The 26,488-nt window shown below is 29.4% G+C and overlaps 1 protein-coding gene across 2 annotated transcripts in view; it reads left to right on the top strand.

Moving 5' to 3' along the window:
- The window catches only part of LOC136988160 (serine/threonine-protein phosphatase 6 regulatory ankyrin repeat subunit A-like), a 126,030-nt gene that overhangs the window by 7,240 nt on the left and 92,302 nt on the right, over positions 1-26,488 (top strand). For both annotated transcript variants that reach the window (XM_067285982.1, XM_067285981.1), the window contains exons 2-5: positions 7,647-7,880; positions 15,650-15,850; positions 19,131-19,283; positions 24,817-25,020. In XM_067285982.1, coding sequence (XP_067142083.1) covers positions 7,647-7,880; positions 15,650-15,850; positions 19,131-19,283; positions 24,817-25,020 — 792 coding nt within the window. The remainder of the gene's footprint in view (positions 1-7,646; positions 7,881-15,649; positions 15,851-19,130; positions 19,284-24,816; positions 25,021-26,488) is intronic.

Raw genomic sequence — 26,488 nt, 5'->3', positions numbered from 1 at the left:
AGTATATTAGTATATAGCTATTAACCTACTTTGCCTTGGATTTTCATCGATGTTAAGCCTAACAAAATTTTTTTTAAAATAATAATCGTCGCTATTGTATCATTAAAAATTATTTCTTTATTTTGCAAAAAATAAATACAGTACTGTACTGTATATTGAAAAATATGGTTAATGTTACCTTAGGTAACCAAGATGGCAGCTCATCTCTAATTCCAGCAAGGAAACAGTGGGATGCATGTTCTAACCTAACCTAACCTATTCTAATAAATTACCATAATTATTAGCAACCAAATTATTAGAATAGGTTAGGTTAGGTTAGAACATGCATCCCACTGTTTCCTTGCTGGAATTAGAGACGAGCCGCCATCTTGGCTACCTAAGGTAACATTAACCAAAAATATAAAACAAAATATATATATATATATATTTGGGTTACATATTTTACATAAAATAGGCCTATACATTAGAAAAAGAAGTCCAAAATTTTCTTTTGCTTCACAGCTGACACTTGTTTTTTTGCCACTAAATCTCGCACATGTTTTAAAAACAGCAATTGGATAGTGTCATTAAATAAAATTAAGCCTGGTTTAAATACTGGCCTCCCTTTCATGGTTGAGCCATGTTGCCAGCTTAAACATGCAAAAATTTAACAAAAATAATATTAAAGTAGCTAAGACAGCCTAATATTGTAGCGCCACATCACTAGCAGACATTTGAATTTTCCGACTAGAACGCGGTTGGTTAACTGATGTGACGGTTGATCGGGGGTCGGATAATCGATGCTCTACTGTATTCAAGATTTTTTTTGTACTGTTTGAACTTCAATGTATTTAAATAGAATTTAAGTATAATTCTAAAAGATAATAGAAACAATGGCATTAAGACAAAATATTTTTAAGTTTAAGCATTGGATTTTATGAAAGATTCTAAAACAAAAGAAAGAAAATTGCAAAATAGTTAGTCATTACAAGGAAATTTTCTATACTACATATTGCAAGGAAATATAGAATAAAAATATATATAATAATGGCATATCAATCCCAACTCCATTTACTATTGATAAACTGAGTTGGAATTGATATAGAGTGAATTTAGTATTAAAAATGCTATAGTTTGAGTTATTGAATTGTACTCTGATTAATTGATTATAAAATATAACAAGTTTATATCTTTAGTAACAAACTACTATAAAAGGTAGATATGTTGCTGTCTGATGATAAATGCTATACTTCATGTTTTTAATTAATTAAAATTAGAAAAGAATGACAACAGTAGGTGCCAAATTTATTCTAATTATTAATATTGAAGGTTATGTTTTTTCTTAATTAAACTTGAATTAAATTTTGAATTTGGTGACAAACAATAATCAATAAAATAAGAGGATGAATATGTGGATTTATCAAAGTTGTTATTGATTGTTTTTGAAATGTTCAAAAATGGAAAGATGCTTAATTGTTGTAATAATAAGGAAAAATATTTAATATAAACAGAACACATTTTTCATCAAGTGGTTTTTGTTGATATTAAATATCTGCTTTTGTTTGGTATATCATAAATAATACATAATCATAAATAGTGGTAATAAGTATTTCTGTAAGTGTAATGTATTCAGTAATGTTTTCATATATTCAATAACTAATACCTAATCTCTAATTGATAAATTAATAAAAATTTTTACATCCAACACACACAAACATACAATTTGGAGATATCTTTTTTTTTTGTAGATAATCTAACAGACTTTTACATTGTTTGCAAGAAATAAAATATAAATGTTTGCTATCTACATTATATACAGAGATGGAGATAATTTAAACTAAAAAGTGCTTTGAAATATGAGAATAAAATTTATTAGTTGAATGATTGATGAATAATGATATTATAGTTAAATACAAAAAAATTTGTTAGCATGATAAAAGGGCAAATTACTATGTTCTCCAGAAAGTTATTTTTTGAATGTATTTTACATAATAGATCATTCACTTCTTTTATATAAAGATTTTTGTATAGATTATGTATATGTATATATATGGTTTATGAGAAATTTCAGAGCAAGGATGCATATATTTAGCTGGTTTTTTTTATAGTTGTGATTCCTTGTTTTGTTGGATACAAACTGTATATAAAAAGTTTCTTAAAACATTTATCAGGCAGGAGAAATCATTTTAACTTATCTATAATCTTCAGTTTTTATTATATAAGAATTTTAATGTGATGATGTGATAATTTTTTTTTCTTATTTTACATTTATATATAACAAAATTTTAAATACAGTGATATCTTGTACTTCAAACAACTCTAACTTTGAACACTTCAGAGTTTGAATGCTAAATTCGACAAAAATTTGCCTCAAATTTCAAATGATGTTCCAGAGTTCAAACTGTGCATGCACTGAAAAAATGTGCTCAAACCATAAACATAAGTCATCTCTTGCCCTTGCATTATGCTTGTATGTTTTCAAGCTTTTTTGCTTTGTTTTTGGTATGTTTGGTTAAATAGCCTATATTGTGTGTTTTTCATCAATTTTTAAACAATTTCTTCTTGCAAGTTTTCTTTGTTGATATCTTTTGAATACCTTGCACGTTGTTTATCTGTTAATTCAAAATTTCCTGAACAGAACTTTTTAAACCACATTTGCATATTCAAAGCTTAGGAGCATCTACCCTTTACACATTACAAGCTTTTTACTGTTTGTATGGCATTATATCCTTTTCAAAATTCATAGAGTAGCATCCCAGATATGCTTTTTATCTGAAGATGTTTCAACTCTATTTTATTCAAACAAAATGTGAAATAAAAAGTTTAAAATAAGCTTCTAAATAGCTAATACAATCTCTTATTAACAATGATGTGTTAAATTTCACAATTGTTACAATTAAATCAAACAATTATGTTAAGTAATGACAGTTGTTAAAAACAGGAAAAACTTTCTGTTCAATAAGAAGTAGAACTCACTGTCTGTGGTGTTACCAAATATTTTCCTTCCGAGCTCTTTTGACGAATGTATTTCCGTCGTCTTCAGGCGAATAAGACATTTTTATATCGAACATGAACGAAGCATTATCATATTAGCATTACCATACTTCAGTCTGCTTTCTCTACGCATTTGCCACATATTTAGACAACATGGTCTGCTCCTGCCCCTTTCTCCATTACCTAGCTTGCGCAGACTCCTCCGCAATGACCAAGACAAGTTCTCCGTCTTTGAGAAGTCAAGATGATTTATGTGGTTCTATTAGAAAATCTCGTAACAGGGAATAATACGAGATACATTGGGGCCACAGCAAGAATGTTGGCTACCCGCTTGACCAAACACCAGGATGATGTGGCAAAAGGAAGGTGCAACACTGAACTCGCAATAAGGGTGCATGACATGAATTACAACCTGTTATGGGCCCACTCTACTAAAGTCAGGATCTTCAGCGACCGAAAGATCCTCTTTATATGGGAGTCGCTATACATAACAACCTTGGAAACATGCAACCCACCTACTCTGAAACTGCCCAACATATGGATTGCCCTATACAAACGATTAAATGGCGATTTACATCATCTGTCACACCATTGACGGGAAACAGTACCACGCATGCACCGTATTACATCACATTCGTAACATTGTACGTATTTGAAAATCATAGCAGATTCATATTGAATGTCATCCAAAAAATTGTTTTATTTAAATATGTGTTCCTTTCTGTTTTAATCATTCATGTTCAATATAAAAATCTCTTATTCGCCTGAAGACAACAGAAATACATTTGTTGAAAGTGCTCAGAAGGAAAATATTTGGTAACGCTGCACACAGTGAGTTCTACTTCTTATTGATATTACTTGGTGTCAATAGTATACTAGACTATACTTTCTGTTCAATTCAATATAACTTACTTATTAACTATGGAATCTGAAAGGGTGTGGGAGCAACAAAGTCTAAAAGGAAAGTTGTAGTATTGACAATTGAAATTAAAAAGGAACTTATTGCAAAACATAAAAGTGGTACATGTTTAAGATGCAGAAGTCAATAGTATGTAAGTAGTAAATGAAATTTTCATTTTATTATACATTATTTACATATTTGATTTATTGTTTTCAAGTTTTAATTTATTATTAGAGCATTTAATTGTCTTATTTTTACATTAAATAATGTGTATTTGCAGTTTTAAGTTTATTGAAATGGGTATTGTTCAGAGTCAGGGAATGAATGAATTCACTTTCCATTATTTCTTATGGAAAAAATTTCTTCGAACTTCAAATAATTTCAGGTTCAAACGATCTCCTGGAACGAATTAAGTTCAAAGTACAAGGTATCACTGTATAGGGTGGCCCTTATTTTCTGAATTTTAAATCCTTGAGATGCACTCCCTAGAATGGTTCCATTTGTTATGAAACTAATCTGTATCAAAATTCAGCCCAGAGGGATGAGTGTAAGAAGTGCCCCAATGACTGAAGTTTTGAAAGTAATATATCCTTTATTTTATATGTATAATTATACACTGTCAATTTCAGAGCAGAACACTTACATTGTTGTACATAACCCAAATCAGTCTTTCCAGTATGTGCAGGCATGATTGCATGATTTTGTCTTGAAATTTAAAACAACAACAATAATAATAATAATAATAATAATAATATGAATAATTTTACAAAAATAAAATAATTTTCATTAAAAACACTGAAATCCACTAATATACTATTCACTATATTATTGAAAGTGAAATTTGTAATTGTAACATCTAATCTTTTTTCTGCTGTCTAGGTACAGTACTTTGAATGGTAATTATTTATTATCTGTAACAGAAACTGCTTTTGTCCTTCATTCTTGATCAAGATATTGTTGTATTCCTGTATTAATTTTACACCATACTTTGCCACATCAGTCGTTACTAGTAAAGCCAAAGAGATGTGGAAAGCTTATTTGTAGTGTATGTTTGTTTCCCATTTATCAGGATCCAAGTTCAAAATTTGAGTTGAAATTTCAAATTTCAAAAAGAAGTTCATGGTTTTGGAGGTAACAAATTGACTTAAATCTTGGAACCATATGTTCTTCACATTCTTCTCATTGATGATAAATCTCTTGTTACTGCTGTTCTCTTTATAACCAGCAGATCTCATAGTTTCAGCCATTTTCAGTTTTGTTTTCTTAGGCATACATACATCAAACAAAGAAACAGCTACTATCTCAGGAGCCAAATATCACAAATGGCCACAAAACTTGTATAAAGCCATCTGGGAAACTTGAATGTCTGGATATTTTGTCAATACTTTAAGGAACAAAAAGTCATTGCATAGTCCTCCCACACCATTTGACACCTAAACCAAGCTTTAATGTACAAGTTTACAATAAACAAGCAGAAGTCTCTAAGTGCTTGTTCTGCATCTTTCAAATGAAATTGTTTCTGAAACAAGAATATTTTAAAGCTGTATATTGCTTTTGACGTCCACTTGACATAATAGAAAGCATCTGGGCAGTGGAAAGGAGTTTCATGTGGTGGATTCCTCCCAGAAAAATTACAGTGATCTCTATGCTGCCTTTGTTACAAAGAACTTAAACAGAACTGCAATACTTGGTCACGAAAGTCAAGAACAGATTATTCCACATCACCTGCAACTCCAGTCTAAAATTTTGACACATCTATAGTTTGCCATTGATCTCTGTATCACTTGGAAGAGTTGCACATCTGGACCAGACATTACTGATGCAAACTTTACATGAAACATGGCTCTTAGTATCATTGGAAAGCAAATAAAGCAAATCTATCTCCAGGAAATGCTCAAATGAAACACAAGTTTCTTTCAAGTAACCAGTATTAGAAGCAGTGGTGTTGCAACAAATCCTTAACTTTCTCTGGAATACCCCATTTTTCAAGTACACCATGTACTGCCTCTGCTTGACTCTTTCCAGTTACATCTTCAAGTTTAGGAATGTTGAACAGTTGCATAAACAATACTACCATTGGTAACCTCTCAATTGTTCCATGTTCAGTAAGCTCCGAGTTGGCAACACTAGTAGGTCTATTCCCCGACACAATGGTATTGGTAGTTAAGTTCAGAAAAAGTGCCGTGTTATTTATGCAGATCTGTGCTATACAAAACAAAGGACTAATGCAAAACATAGGGTTAGGTTCCAAAAGTTAACAAAGATATCCTATTTTTTTTTTGTTACTAAAAGAAATATGTTTATTAAAGCAATCACTAATTAATTAACAATCACAATTAAAAGTACTGTATTATGCATTAATATTAATTTTAGTTAAATCAGGGCATTTTCTTTTTACAGTAAAAAGTATCATCATCATCTAAGCTTTTTTTTTTTTTTGATATTGATCTGCCAAATGACACAAAACAGATTGAAAATTTCAATATTTTAAAATCCATTGTCAAATTTGAGACAACACGCATGCTTGCTTGAATAAAAAAAGTACCGAATAATGGAGTTTGGACTTAAAAATTGTGAAATTTTTGAACCATGTTGTATAGGAGATTCCCCAATTTTTGAACTGTGTTAGAATGAAACCATGTTGTATGAGGGATACCTGTATTTTGATTTCCAGGGAATTAAGTTTCTTTCATCATAATTTCAATGTTTTGCAATACTATTTCTGGAAATAAAATAATGTGAGTTGTGTGATTTAGGGTGTCTGGAAAAAGGTATTCCACACACCAAACATTTTGTCTCTTGGCACAATTTATGTGACTTGGAACAGTTCTGAAGGGTGTGTTCAAAGAAATTCTAAAATCTAATTTTCTCCATGTTAATAACGGCCATCCTAATTTATATATATATATATAATTTAAATTCCATAGTTTAAAATAATAAATGTTTTTTTTTTTTAAACTCATTAGCGAGGTTGAGGTGGAATGTCTAGCATGATTCTACTGAATTTCCAAATGCCATTGTCAAACTTCTAGGCTTACAGGAAAGCTGTGCTGAATGTCCAACATACATGTTTTTGTGTTTAAAACTTCGGCCTCAACCTCTCTATTATCTTCAGAGTGCATTGACAAAGAGAAAAAGATGCATTATGAATATATAAAATTAAAAGAATAATTATGATAAATATGATTTTATTGATTGTGTTAAAGAAGTATTTATTCTAATTATGAAATTATAATGTAGGGGTTTTTTATTTTTAAAACTTTAATGATTTTCTGTAGTTTTTGAAATGAATTTATTGAAAATTTCGTATATCAACTATATTGGGACATCCAATTTTCAATGCGAGTGTTGAGTGTTGAAGTCAACAATTTGATGTCGTCAACAACATCCCAACTCGAGTACAAGTTGCTTATTTCCCATAATTCCATTCTCAGCAAGATGGATTTTATTCAAATGTCTCACCAATTACCCACAATTCATTGGAAAGTAGCAGTTAACATATCTGTTGAGTGCTGAGTGTGTTGAGTCAGCATTGACAACAGCACCACTTCAACATTGAAAAAAGGAACGACTTTTAATGAACGTTGAGATCAGCGCTGAGGCAGCATTGAAAATTGGAATGTCCCATATGAAATAAGTTATTAAAAAAGTCTATAAAAGATTTTGAATTTTTGTTTCAGTAATTATCAATTACCAAAATTTTTTAAAATAATGAAAATTGTATCTAATTTTAGTCATTCTAAATTATTAATAATAATTTTAACTATTTTAGCCACCTCTAGTCCAAGCAGTATTTAAAGGTGATATAAATGAAGTTCAGGAATTGTTATTTAATCGTGAAGAAGTTAATTATCAAGACTCTGAACGGCGTAGTATATTACATGCTGCTGCATTCTGTGGCCATGCAGAAATAAGTGATCTCTTATTATTAAGTAGTGCTAGAGTTAATACAAAAGATAATCATTGGGTGACTCCTCTTCATAGAGCTTGTTGTTCTCAAAGTGAAGTAAGTAATTTTATCTTAAAGATTTTATTTTTACTGAGATTTTATTACATTGATATTATAGTGAATTTTGTCATTGCCCTGGCAAAATGCCATTGTTACAATGTTAATTTTCACACAATAAAATGAACAAAAATTTTACCAGAATTCATTAAACAGAGCTATAAATTACCTTCACAACTCTCAAGAAATAATTTTATTTCCAATAATGGTTGTTTTTACACTTTTTAAAGTGAACAATTAAACATCAACAACTGCTGTAAATCATTGGGTTATAATTTGGCAATAATAATAATAAATTACAAATAAATTTGGCTCTAGAGGGAGACATTAGGTGCCATCTCATATTAAATTTAATAATTATAATTTTTAATTAATTAAATAATTTTAGACTAAACTGGAAGTAAAGAATCATCCTGGAGCGGGACTCAAACCCGCAACTGCCGTTTACTGTGTGGATGCATTGCCAGTAACGCTACTCAGACCTCCAGTCTGATCTCCTCTTCCAGTATATTTAACATTACGATATAAACATTGTTGGTTACTATGGTGCTGACTTGGGACACATTCAGCACCCTCATCTTGTAAACTCCCACACAAGGCAATCAGTCAGCCATCACATACCCAGCAAATTATAGCACATGATTTATGGCAGTTGATGGTGTGTTATTGCAATGTATTGGGTTTAGTAAAGTTGTTTATATTGTGACCAATTAAAGTGGTACTGTAATAAATGTTTCATTTTGAGTAGAATAGATTTTCTTCTTCTACTCAGAAAAAATGGGTTTGACCTCTGATTGTAAAGCAAATCAAACATCAGGTTTTAGCAAACCATTCTACATACTCAGAAAATGGGAGTTAAAGTTTAAGGACACCCACCCCTTTAAATGGATATAGTCTCATGCAAACACCTACTAGTTTGCATATTGGCAAGTGCATACAGTGATGCCAGGCTTGGCTATTTTGCACCAAATTTGGCTCCTTTTTTTTTTTTACTCTTTTGATGCCAAAAAAATATTTTCTATTTTTTAAAATAATCTTCAACAGGAAAAAATAATGGCTTTCTTTTAACTTTGTTTTGTTTAACTACTCTGATATACTGCTCCACACTTCAATGGCAAATACTGCCTCCTCTTTCATCTTGTTTGAATTGAAAATCATTTAGAACATAAATTTGTCTTTGTAAATGAATTTAATTTTATTTAACTTTATTTAGTAAATTAATTGAAAATATTATTATTTAGAGATTTTGATTGCTTAATTAATAAGCATTAACTCCCTAAATTATATAAGATGTAACCTTGACCATGAAAGTTGTTAATACAAATTATTGATTAATTGAATTAACTACTGTTTCCCTAACGATTCATATTAAAGTGAGTTGACTGTAATATCAAATTTCCAGGGCAATGTGAGGTAAATTTACTAGCATGTGTGTGTGTGTGTATATATATATATATAGTAATTTTCATTCAAACTACTAGACCAATTACTGGTACAGGTAAACACCACTGTTAAACCTTTACTTCCGGTAAGAAATAATACACAAATGAACAAACATTTTCGATCTTAATCAAGATCTGCCTCAGGTTTTGGATCACTTGAGTTCCAATTATGGAATGCAAAGATTCTAACGTTTTTAAATACAATTTATTTTAACCAGATTGGAATTATGAACTAAGATTAAAATTTTATATTTTCTTATATGTAAATTTAGAATTTGTAAATCAATACAAAACTTTCAAAGAATATATTTTAAAATTTATATATAATCAATACAAACAGATAATTGTATTGTCATTTAAATAAAAAGGAATAATAATTGTATATTTGTAATATACTTTTATTTAAAGTTATTTATAGTAAAAATTTATAAAATAAAAAACTGGAATATAAAAATACTTAAAATAACCAACACCTTAGTATTTCCAGCAACGATGTATTTAATAAAAACATTTTCAACTATCTTTAATAGCCTTCTTCAGTTAAACAGCTTTAAAACGAAACATTGTTTAACTTTTTGTTTTAAAGCTGTTTAACTGAAGAAGACTATTAAAAATAGTTGAAAATGTTTTTATTAAATACATCATTGCTGGAAATACTAAGGTGTTGGTTATTTTAAGTAAAAATTTATTGTATAGATACTTTCAAATTGTTTACTTTCTTATATATTTTTAAACTCATGTTTTAGTAATAATGGAAAAATATTATTATAAAATAATAGGTCAACAAAATGTAAAAATTAATAAAGCTGTTTGAAAATTTTGTCAAAAAATAAAATTTATTTTGAATAATCATGAAAATTAGAAATAATTAAAATTATCAAAGGAGTATCTGTAAACCAAAATTTCTCATCAATGTTTATCATCTATTGAAGATCTAGGAAGGATCAGTGAGATGCACATTTTTGATTTATAAAGCAGATTTCATTTTGGTATTTATGTACTTATTGACAAAAAAATTACATACCAAAAAAAGAAGACATTGAAATCGAATGAAAATTTATTAGTACAAAAGTAATTATAAAAGTAATAAGTGATTCGGATCATTGCAAAAGGATGATTTTCTTTAGAACAATGATAAAATTTAAATGTTATCCAATGCTGCCTGCAAGATACTAAAGTAACCTTTAGTATCTTGCAGGCAGCATTGGATACCCATATATATAGAGCCAGCTGATGGTCAAGGTGGTTAAGGAATCAACCTACCACTATGGGATCAAATCTGAGTTGTACTGAGCATTAGTCCAGTTTGGGTCTTGTCATGGCAGTTTGTGGCCCAAGTTGTGGTCAGTTATTTTTCAAATTAGTTTGCATGAGCCATTTCATGGCAGCCCATATTCAAACTAGGGCCAGTCATTTTAAAATTTCAAATAATAGATTGTGTTTGTTATGAGACAGACGTTTGTTTATATGGATTGTACCACAGCAGCTTACAGTCTGAATTAGGATAAGACTTTTATATTTTTAAATTTAATACATTAGATGGATATACATCTTTTGTATTTTGTTCATTAGTTTATTTTTCTCAAGTGAAATATAATGTATGTTAAAACAAGGAATAGCCACTGAGCAAATGACGCATGGAGCAAACTGGCCCTCTGCAAAAATCCCAATTTCCCAGAGGGCCAGTCCACCACTGCATGTAGGATCTCATCTTGCCCAGATACCTGAAATGATATGGTCAGACATGGAGATGGAGACATACAGGGACCATATGCTATCCTGTGAGATTTGCCCACCTATATTGCAACTGCTCTCATACTCATATATGGTTGAAGTTAGGGATATATCTGATCCAATAAATATTCAATGGGCAATAAATCTGAGACTGAATAGGTCAACAAAGTGTGGTAATGTATTGGGTTGTTTGGAAAGTAATTTTGTTTTTTACCATCGGGGATTAGTTGTATATTTACCTGCCAATTTCATTCTAAATTATATTGTCATTATATATTAATAAACTCTTCAAACCTGTTATCAGTGTGCTCTCCTACTTCTACACCACTGCCACAAATTAAATATCTTGTTACTAACATGCATTCAAAAGTTCTAATGTTCATGGAGTAGAAGAGATGAGGCCTGCTGACAGCACTTCAAAAGTTGATATTCATCAAAAAAAGTGATGCTCTCTGTTTGGTGGGATTTTAAGGAAATTTTTTTTTTGCGCTTCTACCAGACAATTCCGCAATTGATTTGGAAGTGTACTGTCATCAACTGGACAAATTGAATGTTACCATCAAACAGAAAAGGTGTAGTGTTTCACCATGATAATGCCAGAACTCACACAAGTTTGGTAATTTGTCATGAGCTATTACATCTTGGATGGGATGTGCTACCACACCCACCATATTTGCCAGATCTGGCACCCTCGGATTATTTGTTCTGGTCTTTACAAAATTTTTTAAATGGTAAAACATTTACTTCAAATAAGAATGTCAAAAATCACTTGGATCAGTTTTTTGTAAGTAAAGATCAGAACTTTTATGAGCATGAAATCATGCTACTATCAGAAAGATGGCAAAAGGTATTGGACCAAAATGGTCAATATATAATTCAAAAAAATATTTCTGTATTATAAGAAAATTGTTTTTTTTTCTTTTTTCATGAAAAAAACAAAATTACTTTCTGAACAATCCAATAACAAAGACATTCCTAGAAAGTCCTAGTTGTGTGTAGCTGAGCATTATCTTGTTGGAAAATGGCTGGTTGGAAAATAGGGGTGCTGAACAGTCATACAAGATGGCTCCTTAGTCCTGCATTCCAGCAGTGGAGCAGTGAGCATCTCAACAGTTAAGATGAAACTGATGTGTTCACCAGTGGTCTTCTGCACTAAGGTAATAGTTATCTGTTCTCAAATGAGTTTTAAGAACTGAGATTTGTTGCTAAAGACAATATACTGGCAATCTGCAGCAGTCCATATTGCTGTCACAGCACCACTGCAAATGAAATCAATGATGTTGGAATGCTAATGGCAGGACACATAGCGGTTCCTATACATGCAAATTTCCTTCCACTAGTCATCTGCCAGTGATATGGAAAAGACATGGTTCTGTAGTGAGGCTTCCACCAGTCCTTGGATGTGGACAAAGATGCCATTGCAGCTGTTTTTGTTTGTCTGATGATCAAATGATCTCTCCTGATGGTCTATCTGGCATCCATAGTATAGATGGGCTGATATCAATATTGATGCTATTGATACTTTAAAGAAGCACTGATACTCAACATTTTAGGTGGTATCATTATTAGTATTGATCAGGTTGTCAGATTATGTGATTACTTGCCATTTCTGTAATTTTAAAGTAATTTTAGTTTTGGAAATTGGGAATTTTTAGGCAGTTTAGAATAGTTTTGTGATTTAAGATCTTTCTTAAAAAAAACATAAGAAATTTGTATAAAAATTGTTTTATTTCACTCTTACACTATGATGTATAACAGAAATCACAGGCTCAAAGTTTGGTTGTAAGCTGTAGAAATTTTTGGAGATTTTAGTGTCGTTTAATAATGAAACTTTTGATCCATTATCAAGAAACAATGCATCTCATACACACAAATTACTGTGGAATTATTATGATGACATATTAGTTGTAATGCAGGCAAAAAGAAATCAGACAGTACTTGACTCTTCCATCAATAGATACAGACCAAACAATCTGCTGGATAATATCTATATTATACCAGGTTGTTCAATAAGTTTTGTCGTTCAATAAGAGATGGCGCTATTAGGTTTGTCGTTTTATTTCTCTAAAAAATAGTACTACTTTTTAATAAACACGTGTGAAGTTTCATGTAGATCTGTCAACTCATTCGTATATTTGCAGCTGTTCAAAGTTGACGTGTCAGTGTATTTTTTTACAATGGAAAAAATTGAATATCGTGCAGTGATAAAATTCTTATTTTTGGAAGGTGTAGCACCAAAACAAATTCATGAATGATTGGTAAAAGTGTATAAGGACTCTTCACCTTCAATTAGAACAGTAGAAAGATGGGTCGCTGAATTTAAACGTGGCCGTACAAGTCTCGAAGACGATCCACGTGAAGGATGTCCAAAAAGTGCATCAACACCAGAAATTGTAGCAAAAATACAGCATATGGTTTTGGAAGATCATCGATCAACTGAGAGAGATTTAGTAGAAGCCCTAGGGATCTCATTAGGCAGTGTGAGCAATATTTTGGCTAATGTTTTGGGTTACAGAAAGCTGTGTGCACAATGGGTGCCGCATTCGCTAACTATGGAGCAAAAACACATTCGAGTGCAACTTTCTCAGAAACATTTGGAGCGTTTTAGAAAAAATAAAAAGGATTTTGTGCGTTGTTTCATTACTATGGATGAGACTTGGGTCTACCATCATGATCCTGAATCAAAACAAAAGGCTAAGGAGTGGTGTGAACCTGGTACTTCGGCTCCGAAGTGAATTAGGGTAGAGAAATCGGCCAAGAAGGTGTTAGCATCAGTTTTTTGGGATGCAAAAGGAATTTTGTTCGTGGATTATCTCCAAACTGGTAAAACAATAAACTCAGACTATTATTGTAACCTTTTGGACCAGCTGGATGTAAAAATTCGTGAGAAAAGACCTGGTTTACAGAAGAAAAAAATCATTTTTTATCAAGATAATGCACCCTCTCATACAGCTCAAAAAACCATCGCAAAAATCAGTGAATTAAAATACGAATTGTTGCAACATCCTCCCTATTCACCAGATTTAGCTCCCTCTGACTTCTGGCTGTTCTCGCATCTCAAAAAATTCATGGGTGGGAAAAGATTTTCATCGAACGAAGAGGTAATAGCAGCCGTGAAAGCGTATTTCGACAGTCTTCCAGATTCTCACTTCAGGGATGGAATCCATAAATTAGAAGATCACTGGAACAAGTGTATTGAAGTTCAGGGAGATTATATTGAATAATAAAATGTATTTCAAACCATAAAATTGTGTTTTTTTTATCAAACGACAAAACTTATTGAACAACCTGGTATATACAAAGAACAATAGCAGTTTAAATTTAAGAACACAATAATTCTTTACATAAATATTTCATCTAATAACACTGTACTGACACAATGAGCCTTAGAAAAATATCAAAGTGCATTGGGTCAAATTTGTAGTAGTAAAAAATTGCTCTGACATGCATAAAATTAGAATAGTTGAGCAATGGTTTTTTACATTATGGGAAGATACTTGAATGTCATTAATCCACAAGATTCAATTAATCTGGACAACAGATGGGAAGGGATACTTGGCTCATTTAATTGGGGAAAATTAAATGCATATGTCTTATTAACATGACAAGTGCAGACTTACAATAATTGCATGTATGTTCATTTTCACACCAAAAAATAATAAATGAACTTATAATGTTTATTTATTATTCATTGCTATATATAAACACTGTACATTTTGTTTTTAATTTATGTAAAACATTGATCATACATTTTGAATTAAATTCAAAAGCTATTGGATTTTTAAGGTGAGAATGTTCCAGTTTGTTGGAACAAAATTATTTTTGTATGTTAATGTTTTGGCTGTCTGAAATAAGCATTGAAAGTAAATAATTATTTTATTAGCAGTTTAATCTTAAATTCAAATTTTATGTTCTGCTTGCATTGGTAAAAACCTGATACAAGTTTTAAGATATTAAGTTATATTTTGTTAGTATTCTGGAATATTTGTACTTAATCCTAATTTTTCTTTTGCCTGATGATAAATTCTTTCATCAAAAGTATTTGCTTTGTTTTATAATATTGTGTTTTTAACTTATTAAACTAACACCAAATTACAGTTTTTTCCTGTTTTATCTTTTGTGTTAAGCAGTCCTGGCCAACTCATAGCCTGCTGACAATTTTTACTTGCATTATGTTTCATTAAATATCCAGAAACATATTGCTTGTTTCACATGATTAAAATAGGTTCATCACCATTCCCATTGATAATTTCAATAAATTGTCTAGATTTGAACACATGTTAACCATATGTATGAAGCTTTAAATATATTTTTCATTAGAGGAATGTTACTTGTAGCAACTTACTTTGTTGTGCAGCATCTTAAGGTTGCTAGTGCAAAGGGATGTTATATAAAGAACATGTGATGTATCCAGTGTTGCCAAGTTAGTAAATATTCTATTAAATCTGGTAGATTGAGATGTTTTTTTTTGCCCCTTCTCTGTAACTACAACCCATAGAAAGTTTTGGGTTAGCCAGGCTTGGTGTGAAAAATTGTGTAAAAATTATATATATAAATAAATCATAATATTTATATTTATTTTTTTATCAATAGGAAACCGTTAAAGTACTGTTAAGGCATGAAGCTGATGTTAATGCTCGAGATAAACATTGGCAAACACCACTTCATGTTGCAGCAGCAAACAATTCACTCCAATGTGCCAAGTGTATCATCCCATTTCAGAATAATTTGAATATATCAGATCGTGGTGGTCGGACAAGTTTACACCATGCTGCCTATAATGGACACAGTAAGGTAATCACAATTAGCTTTTGACCAGAAAAGTTTTATAATGCTTATTATAAAGATTTATCTTAGGTTTACAATATTTCTCTTAGCCACCAGATGATATAATCTAGAGGTGGGTATAGTTACAACTTATCTGGAATTTCAAGTCATATTTTTTTCATGCAGAAATCTATGTTTATAAAAAAAAGTATATATATATTATATGTAATGAAATGTGTGGATATTTCATGCTACAGTTATACAAACTACAACAATATATTCACATTAAAAATTTAATAAATGTGGGACCAAAGTGTCTTTGAATAGGATTTATATTTTAAAAATAAGTAGATGAACAATGTTTCACTTTAGCATTACAAGCTAATATTCTGTATCTAATCTTACTTTTCAGAATGATCCAATTTATTTCATGCACTTATCCCAATGTGCCAGTTTTATTCCAGTTATTTATTGCAGTTTTTTTTTTATTTAATTACAAATGTATGTACAAATAATCACATTTTACTTATAGTTTAAATAAAAAAAAAAAAAAACTTTTAAAACTTTTGGTTATAAATTTTTTCAAAAAATCTTGTTTTCTTTTTGAAGCAAATGTAACTACTATTGATTAATTTAAACTTATATAATATAAATAGGGAAAATAGTGACATTTTGGGATATATTAAAATAATTTGATTGGTTACAACATAATTATGTAGGAAAAGAATAGGAATGTGATAAATTTTTCTATTATTATTATTATTTTTTTTTTTATATGTTCACGCAGATACTATTTATAACAAAGTAATTATAATGTTAATTAAGTTTTTAATATTAGAAATTATGAAATCTGTGTGTATTATATCAAATGTTATATTGCAATATTCAAAAATTTTCAATAAAAATATATTGTGAAAAGTTTGAAAGATAGTATAGGGTGGTTATAATTAAAGTTGTCCTACTCAGACCTGTATAGAGCGCATTCTTGTTGATGTATTTTGATGAAACTTGGTATATATGTTATATGAACTATGGGGAAAAGAAAAATGCAAAAAAAATATTTAGTTCAAATTTCTACCACTAGGGGAAAAAATGGCATGAAAAAATGGCATGAAAAAACTTTCCTGTGACTTTTAGTTGTGGGGATGTCTGAAAGATCGTGTCTAGAGGAGGCATACAGACTCTCTGAATTGAAAGCAAGCATAACACTCCATGTTGCTGCAATTCCTCAATAAACCTATGGGACTGTTGAACACACTATAAGGTGCTTTGGACATGTGATTGACGCAAATGGATTGCACATTGAACAAATGTTGCAAATAAAAACCTTTAGCATGTTTCCATTTTGTGTTTCTTGTTCTTCATGGCACCATTTTTTCACCTAGTGGTAGAAATTTAAACTAAATACTTTCTTTGCATTTTCCTTTTCTCCATGGTCCATATAACGTATGTATCAAGTTTTATCAAAATAGGTCAACAAGAACACGCTCTATACAGGTCTGAGTAGGGCAACTTTAATTATAACCACCCTGTATTTCTGAAATAAAAATATTTTTGAATTTATTTATTTTTGACTTTTTTTGTTGAAAAATTGTTATTAGAATCAATGCAAAACAAGAATTGTAACAATTTCAAAAGTTATGAGCGTTTTTAGTTGTATTTTCAAAAAGTGTTTTCCCCTCAGCAGTATAAAAAGTTTACTGTAAAAAATAAATGTTCGAATTTTCTATTATTTGTTTAGTTATTTAAAATAATTTAATTCATTAAATGTAAGAATTAAATTATTAACAGAATTGACATTTTGATTAAAAAAATCTTTTTTACTAGGACATCTTTTAACTAGAAGTAATTACGTAGGTACAGATAACAATAACATTAAAAAAGATTACTGAAAAAATTTGAATTTATTCAAAAAAATTCTGGATGAAAATAGTTTAAATTTTTATCTTGAATGCATAATTGATTATGTAATTATTTAAATATTAATTAACAATATTTAATTGTATTAAATATTAATATATTTAAATATTTTAGTTACAATAAATTAAGATCATTAAAAAAAGGAATTTCTTTAACTGTTACTTTTTAAACATATAACTGAAAATACTCATAACTTTTGAAATTAACAATTTTGGAAAAAAATATTTTAAATAAAACTATTATTCATTAATCAAGAATCCAAAAATAGAAAAAATAGTGTGTCCCTATTTAAAATTCTAAAGTTGCCTCCTGCTCCTGTAAAGGGGCAGTGGGTGGCTTAATTTTTATGAAATTGAAAAGGTTCTTCAAAAATAAACAACTTTTATTCTGATCACTTCTTTTAAATGGATGTGTATTTTACAAGATATTTGTCAGGGACATTATAAATGGATATACCGTATATCTCGGTGGATAAGATGATAGTTGAATCATAAAAAAAGGCCCCGAAAATCCGGGGTTGTCTTATAGGACAGATACAAAAAAATTAGATTGAAATTTATATAAATTAAAACTATTATAAAAAAACGGACAAACTGTAATTATTTACTAGTAGAGAGTAGGGCATGTCCACAAAATAGAATAGCCCATACAATGTTTTTGTGAATAGACAAGGTCATTACCCGAATGCCAAATCAGTGTGAATGCTTGCAACAATCGCAAGGCAGTGCTGCCAGATGCAAGAAAATAAATTTGTTCATTTGAAAAATTACATATTCCGTTTATAATTTCGTATACGTTATATAGTATTATTATTCAGATGATGATCACTGATCTAAACTAAATTCATAGGCCATTGATAGTTTGGGTCGTCTAATAGGACAGATATATGCTAAAACTATAAGACTTCGATGAAAATTTATACCTCGTCTTATCTGAAGGTCGTCTTATCCTCCGAGATATACGGTATTTATAAAGTGTTCCATAAAAGTTGAATTAATTCATAAATATATTTTCTGATTAGTAAACAATAATTTATTGATATAATATGCAAATAAACACTTTTTAATGATTTCACATTTTAAAAATATTTAATATTGAACTTTGATATTATTGAAATAAAAATATAGTGTAAGGCAAACCATATTATATTTTTAACATCTTGCATACATCTTATGATTTATATTAATGCCAAATGAACTGCAAAATTATAAATCAAAGTATAAGAAGGCTAATTCAATGATTAGATATAAAGCAATTTGGTAGTTTGTATGGTAGTTATTATATTAACTTACATAAAATAATTAATAATTTTTATATTTTACTATATTAAATTTTCATCAATATTTTCTCTAGTGTGGAAACTGGGATGTTGTTTGTTATTTTTCAGATGGTTGACTTACTGTTACAGCATGGTGCTGCTTGTAATTCATTTGATAAGAAAGATAGACGAGCAATTCATTGGGCTGCATATATGGGTCACACTGAAGTCATATCAATACTTTCAAAAGAAGGTGCTGAACTCAATGTTCGAGATAAAGAGGTATATATACTTTCTTCTTTTACTAATAATTTAAATCTATTTTTAGACAGTTTAGTTACATTTAAATTAAACAAGATTTTAAACTGAAAATGCTCTATGTTCATCTAACATTTCTTTCTTGATTTATTGATATTCATATTTTTACTTTTCTCATTCATTCACATATTATTTTGCTTTTCAGATTATATGAATTTTTAAAGTTCTTGAATATTATTGTTGAAACTATTATTTTGAATGGTTTATTTCCTTTTGGTATTTTTAAAATATTGTATTTCAAACTATTGTTAAAAATGTATTTTATTTCAATTAGATTATAGAATGTTGTTTTCATTTTGTTTAATACCTCAGGATGGGATAAAGATTAAATAATGAAATTTGTCATGGTGGCCTGTTTATGAGAGGCATTGGTGCTATTAAATTTTGGTGGTTAAATCTTGAGAGGGTGGAGAGATAAAGGAAGCCATGTGTATCTCCAGTAAAATCAGACTTAATGATGATTTTACTCATTAACATTTATACTTTTTTATAAAACTCACTCTTATCCTCAAAATTAAGCTTTTTGCCATTTTTATAGAAATTAAAAATATTTTGTTATAAAAAAATTTTTTATAACAAAATCTCATAACAGATGGTGCCACAAACAATTTTATTAAGTTATTTTGTAATTAAAATTATAAAAGTTATTTTCTAAATAAGTTCTCTTAATAGTCGGGAAAGTTATGCAACTCATTGCTGGATTTTTTTTATTATACTACAAAAACTTGCAAAATAAAACTTCCAGCCAATCCAAAGTTTTTTTTCACTGGTCGTAGCAGTACTTGAAGTCGTTTTCTGTAAGGATGTTTAGTTCGTTGGTTACAACTTTTTTGATGTTTTCCACTGTTCTGAAATGATGACCTTTCAACTTGGATTTTATCTTAGGGAATAGGTATAAGTCGCATGGAGCTAGGTCCGAGCTGTAGAGATTTTTTCTTGGCTAAAAACTCTCGAATTGATAGTGCTGTGTGAGCAGGCATATTGTCATGGTGCAGCATCCAATCTTCTGCAATATTCCTGCAGAATTGTTTGACCCATTTTTGAAGTCATTCCAAGACATCTTTGTAGAAGGCCTGATTAACTGTCTGTCCTGAAGGTAAAAATTCTTTTTGCACAATTCCACAGCTATCGAAAAAAATGATAGGCATTGTCTTTACCCTGGATCTTTGTGCCATCTAAACACCATGTTTCTTGATAAAGTGGCATCTCCATAAGCTTCGATTAAATCTGCAAATGTTTTGGTTGCAGATTTCTTGAGTTTAACACAAAACTTTGATAGCGTAACGTTGTTAGAGATTTTTTCCATTTCAATTGTAACAATACGTTAAAACACTATCTTACACAAACAGAGATTGTGCACGTTTGACTTAACTGATCTACTTGAAACAGGTCTATATATGCTGCTAAGATATCTAGCAACATGAAAATACCAATTAATGATGTGTTAAGCTGCACAATCATTAAATAAAAAATCAGTACACTTACTTTTGGGACAGACTTCAATATGATGAAAATGAGAACAATCTTGACAGTGCTTCAAGTTTGCATCAAGGAGTATATTATGTTTAGAATTATTACAAGTATAATGTCATGTATATACATGTAACAAATTACATGTATAAATCTTGGTGTAACTAAAAATGCTTGTGGAACCTATGTGCTACTTTTTGTGCATTTTGTCTCATTTTCCTATAAAATATAATCTTTCATTGTAGTATTTGTGAGTATAACACATTGTTGTGGTGCTCTATGAGTTAGCAGACTTTATGTTGTTGCTTCTTTTGTAAAGACATTGGTATCATGTTTTACCATGTGATTTATCAAAGTTATATTTTTAATTTGCATCTTGTTCTTATATGTTTGAAAAATTTACATATTGCCTTATAAACTACTGTGCATAGGAAACATATAAAAGCTAAAATTATTTAAATAAAGTTTAAGGATTATTATAATAATTTGACTATCCTTTTTTAAAGTCCATTCTAAAGATCATGCAGTGTTTTACAATTGTGTACATTTATAATCTTTTGTTTGCTGCCCTAAAATTATCTTTACAGCTAAGTTTCTTCATTATTTCAGTTTCATCATACTTTTTTTTTTTTTGATAGATTTGTCATAGTCTCAAATTGCTTATTAGTATAAATTGATTCTTGTTTGGATAACTATGTTAATTTTCTATTGGCTATCAAAACCAAACGTATCATAATGACTCCAAATGACTTTAAGGTGACTGTTTTCATTTTTATTGACTCCAATATGCATTTCAGATGTATACATTTATCCCTCTTCAGTTGGGTACAATATTATATATTATTTAGTTAACAGCTAAAATTCCATATCCTTTTTTTTATTAATAAAACCAGGTAAAATATAGATAAAAAATAGAACTTTTGTTATTCCCTTAATGCCTGAACAGTTTTATAATTTTCCAATGCAGCCACCAACTGAACTCACAGAATGTTTTACACCAATATCCAGTTCACTAACCATTGCATGACTGACAGACTGTCAATTATGCAATGAAATGGATCACATAAGGAAGGGTATCTGACTTTAAATCTGTGTACCCCTCCATTGAACTTCCTCCATGTTTTTGTGTGTTCCAGGACATGTTGTTTCATATTGTCAATCAGATTATGAAAATAAGAAGTATACATTTTACATGTATAGAGAACAAATTATGGATTAAGTAATGAAAGTTACAATATTACTAATCTCACCATTCAATCATATAAGAAACATTATTAGATTAAATCATGCTTCTGAGATGATTATAGCACTTACATAAACATAACTAATTTATATCAATATTTAGAAGCATTCAGCATTAGTTATAAAGAAATGTTGTTATAGATTTGACAGAGTAAATAAATATTTCAGTTTGTCAATATTTGCATCATACTGTTGCACTAGATTAGCTGCTCACTGATGTAAATTTTCATATATACTTTACATTTTTGGGTTGATCTGTTTGTAGATTAGCAAGGGTGAGTTTGTGACATGCAGTGTTCTTTTAATCCAACCAAGAAGCCCATGCATTTGGGTGACTATGACAAGAAAGCAAAATTATGATACTAAGAAATCCTTCACAAAAATTTGTGACTTTTAGTTCATTTTTGACTGCTGCATTCATATGATTCCAAAGTGGAATCAATGGGATCTTTTTCAGCATCATCTTCAATATAAGTCAAGAAATACTTCATTGAAACTATTATCATATAGGAATGATACTACTATCTTGTCAAAGATATTTTTCACATCATTAATTGGCACAAATATCAAAGCAGATAAAGATTTTAGTTTCAGCTTAAAATCTGTATTATTTTTAAATCTTACTTCGAGGCCTACAGGATTTACTTCACTGATTAAAGTTTGACATAATCAGAAATAGCAATCTTTTACTTCAGCATGTGGAAAAGCAATAAGAGCAGCTGATGCACATACTTTTTCAAAATCAACAAGTATCTATCAAGATAACATATTTGGAAGTAGTTGTAGCAGCATATCAAATGTATTGTTATAAATTTCTTGAATTTTGTTTATTGTTTTGCAACAAGAAGTAAATATGGGAAATTCTCTAATTAATGAACTAGAGGGGAACAAATTTTGAGTGTCTGATATAAGGAGAATTCTATGTAGGGAGAATAACAAGAAATGACCAGTTACAATTTTATAAGTATGAAATGCATTTATTCATAACTTTTTGTTAAAATAAAACATACAGAACAAATCACGTTAAATATAATATTGTATTGCATTAAAAAATATACATATAATTTTCCGAAAAAAGAATTTTCTAAAAAAATAATTTAAATTGCTACTACCTGTAGATGGGTAAAATTATGAGTTGGTAAGATTAAAACAAATTTTTGAATAAAAACTAATAAATAGAAGTAAAAAAAAATTGGGTTTAAAAAATTTTCTTCAAAAAAGTTGAAATTAAAAGCCCTTAACATTATAAAATTGTACAAATTACACTGTGTGAAAATCAACGTAAATTGACAAAATTACAACACAGTGTATTATAACCAGATAGGGGAAGGGGTTTGGATGAGATCTTCAGTGGACACTATCTGTCATGAAGAAGTGGTTGCCTGATCTCACTAATATTTAGACCATCGTTTAAGTTCATTTTATATTTATTTATTTGAATAATTTCTAAATGTTCATATAATTTCCTTTTAATGATAATTTTTTATTTTTTGAGGATTTTAACATTATCGTGTAACTTTCTCCATTATAATGTATGGTTACTGCTGAATTAGTGTAATTATATTTTATAGTGTGTAAATGTTCTCATAGTCTGATTTTTAGAGCTCTTCCAGTTTTACCTATGTATTGATAATTTGGTTGGCAACTGCAGGAAATTCTATATATAACGTTATTTTGTTGCATCATATCAATATTTTGAACAATACTTTCTTTATTAACTACTGGAGTTAGGGTTATATTGTATGGTTTTAATAGTTTTTTTAACTTTTTCAAACACTATGGGGATATAATTAAGTTTTTTATGGGTCATTTGACTTTGTAATATATTTTTTTTGGTTTTATTGAGATCAGTATTGTTAAGACATTGTTCTAATACCTTATTTGGATATCATTTAGTTGAAAGACTTTATAAATATGTTCTGTTTTTTTAGTTTGTTCAACATAACTGTTTGTATGTGTTATAATTTTGGTGAAGTGCTGTACAGTACATGTCAAATATATTTCTCTTGATAGGTTTGTTTCTGTCATTGTAACAGATGATAAAACATGGATATACATTTGTTGGATGCATTTGATAAGTCTCTTTAGTAATGGGAAAAGAAACACCCAAGAACCAATTAAAAGGACTGTTATGGCATGACAATAATGCTCATATGTATACAACTCATTAAAGTATTGGCTTTATCTCAGGTGAAAAAGTTCAAATAAAGCCCTGTCCCATTTATTCCTCTGATTTGGCACAATGTGACTTAATTTTATTCCCTTTGTTTAAGAAAAACTTTAGAGAAAGTGCTTTTCATCACATGAACTGCTTTTATTGATGTCATTCAGACCATATCTAGTAATGACTGAATTGTTTCTTCCAAAACTGATTTGAGTGCATAAAAAAATTGTATATAAGCTCATTGAGAATACTTAGATACTGTACAATAAAAGTTGTTTTAAAGCATTGTAATTTTTCTGATTCTGAACATTTTTGAGCATTCCACATAATTTCTGTAAGAAATACATGTAGAGTTTTTGATAAAATTAAGGAAAATTAAATTATAGGATTATATATAATTATATTGATTTGTTTGTTTATTTTATGAATAGAATTACATAATAAAACTTACAAAAACAAAAATTATTTGCAAAAGTCAAACATTTTGAATTGAAATTTGAATCAGCATTAATAGATGTTAATTTGAAGATCTGAAAAATTTTTTTAATATTTACATTTAATATATTTTTATTTTAATGTGTTTTTATGATTATTTATAGATAAATTTTATTTCTCGTCTAGATGTACACACCTTTACATGCTGCAGCAGCCGCTGGCCATGTAAATGCAGTAAGACTGTTGTTAGAGCTAGGAGCAGAGTTAGATATTGTTAATGTTTATGGAAATACACCATTACATATAGCTTGTTTAAATGGCCAGGAAAAAGTTGTTGAAGAATTAATTAATGCAAGAGCTTCTGTGAATGCTGTTAATCATCGTGGACAAGTAAGTGCAAATCTATAATTTCATATAATTTATTAATAATAATAATTTATGAAAGAAAATATTAGAGATGGACAAATATCACTTTATTCGAGTTTGAATATCAAATTCCGAATGTTAACCAGATCTTGAATATTCAAATTTCTTATATACCGGTACTTGAATACCCCAAGTACTTAATGAATTTAATTGCCTTAACTATTCTATATATGTAAAATATTTAGCTTAAAATAGTCATGATACTTTATTCAATCATAAAAATACTAAAATAGAAACAGTTGCGCTAGGAATTGATGAATTGTCACAAAATATTTGAACAAATGGACGAAGTGAATAGGGGTTGGGCTGCTTAGCTACAAATTCTATTATTATTTACAAATACATCAATTTGTAAATAATAATCTATGAATTTTTGAACAAGTGGGTCTCCCTATTAGGTCTGGTTGGTTAAATAATAAATATTAACTAAATTATTAACTTGCTTTATGTATTTGAATACATTGTATTAATAAAGTAAAATAAAAAGTAAAAAGAAAAACAATTTACTGAATTCTAAGAAATAAAACTTAAAATTTTTTACAGTACCTTCCTTTTAGGTACTGTTATCTTTACTAAAATAGATTAATCAATAATTATTTTCATTCTCACCTACTCCAGATTTTTATTTTAAGAAAAGAAGCATTGAACACATTCAGGTTATAGTCTGTTTCTTTTCTTGTAAATTCAACCACAAATTTCAAAGAGATTGTATTTGTAGTGTGATATTGGAGTTATTTGTAGCATTTAAATTTATTATTTTTTATCAATATCATATTCAAGATCTCAAATCTTGACTAAATTCCATTATTCATGGATGATATTTGGCTGTCCCTATGATTAACAGTAAAGTGAAAATGTGTAATAACCTAAAGGTAACTTTTTAAGTATAGTGATAGCAGGATGGCCAAGGAGATTAAGGTATCACCCTACTGACCTGGGTAATCTAGAATCAAATCTTGTTAAACAACTTTATGGATTGTACATGGATGGTCTGTTCCAGATATGTTGGGTCTCATCTTTTACCATTTGGCCATTCCCATTTTGAGTCTGGCTGAACTAATAATGGACATGGGGAAAAAAGGCTTTCTTTCCACCTTAGAGGTTCTAAGATGTACCCATAAGGTGGAAAGAATCAGTAGTGAAAAAAGTAGACACTAAATGATCTGCATAATAAATATTGTATAGAAGTATCAGTTTATTAATTTTTGAATATGTAACTTTATTCTGATGCAATTTTTGATATACAGTAGAGAGAAGTTAATCCGAACCCCGGTAATCCGAATTGCCGGTTATCCGAACGATTTTCAGTCGGACTGTGTTGTGCTGAATCGAACATTTTTGATACTAGATTTACTTCTAAAGTATAATTTTCATGTTTTTATATTCTTCAATATATTTATTTTGTTTGTACAAAATAAAGAAAGAATTTTTA

The sequence above is a fragment of the Centruroides vittatus genome, unplaced genomic scaffold (genome assembly GCF_030686945.1).
Source record: "Centruroides vittatus isolate TY-2023 unplaced genomic scaffold, ASM3068694v2 scaffold_324, whole genome shotgun sequence".
NCBI classification, from domain to species: Eukaryota; Metazoa; Arthropoda; class Arachnida; order Scorpiones; family Buthidae; genus Centruroides; species Centruroides vittatus.
This window is presented reverse-complemented; position numbering and strand designations above follow the sequence as displayed.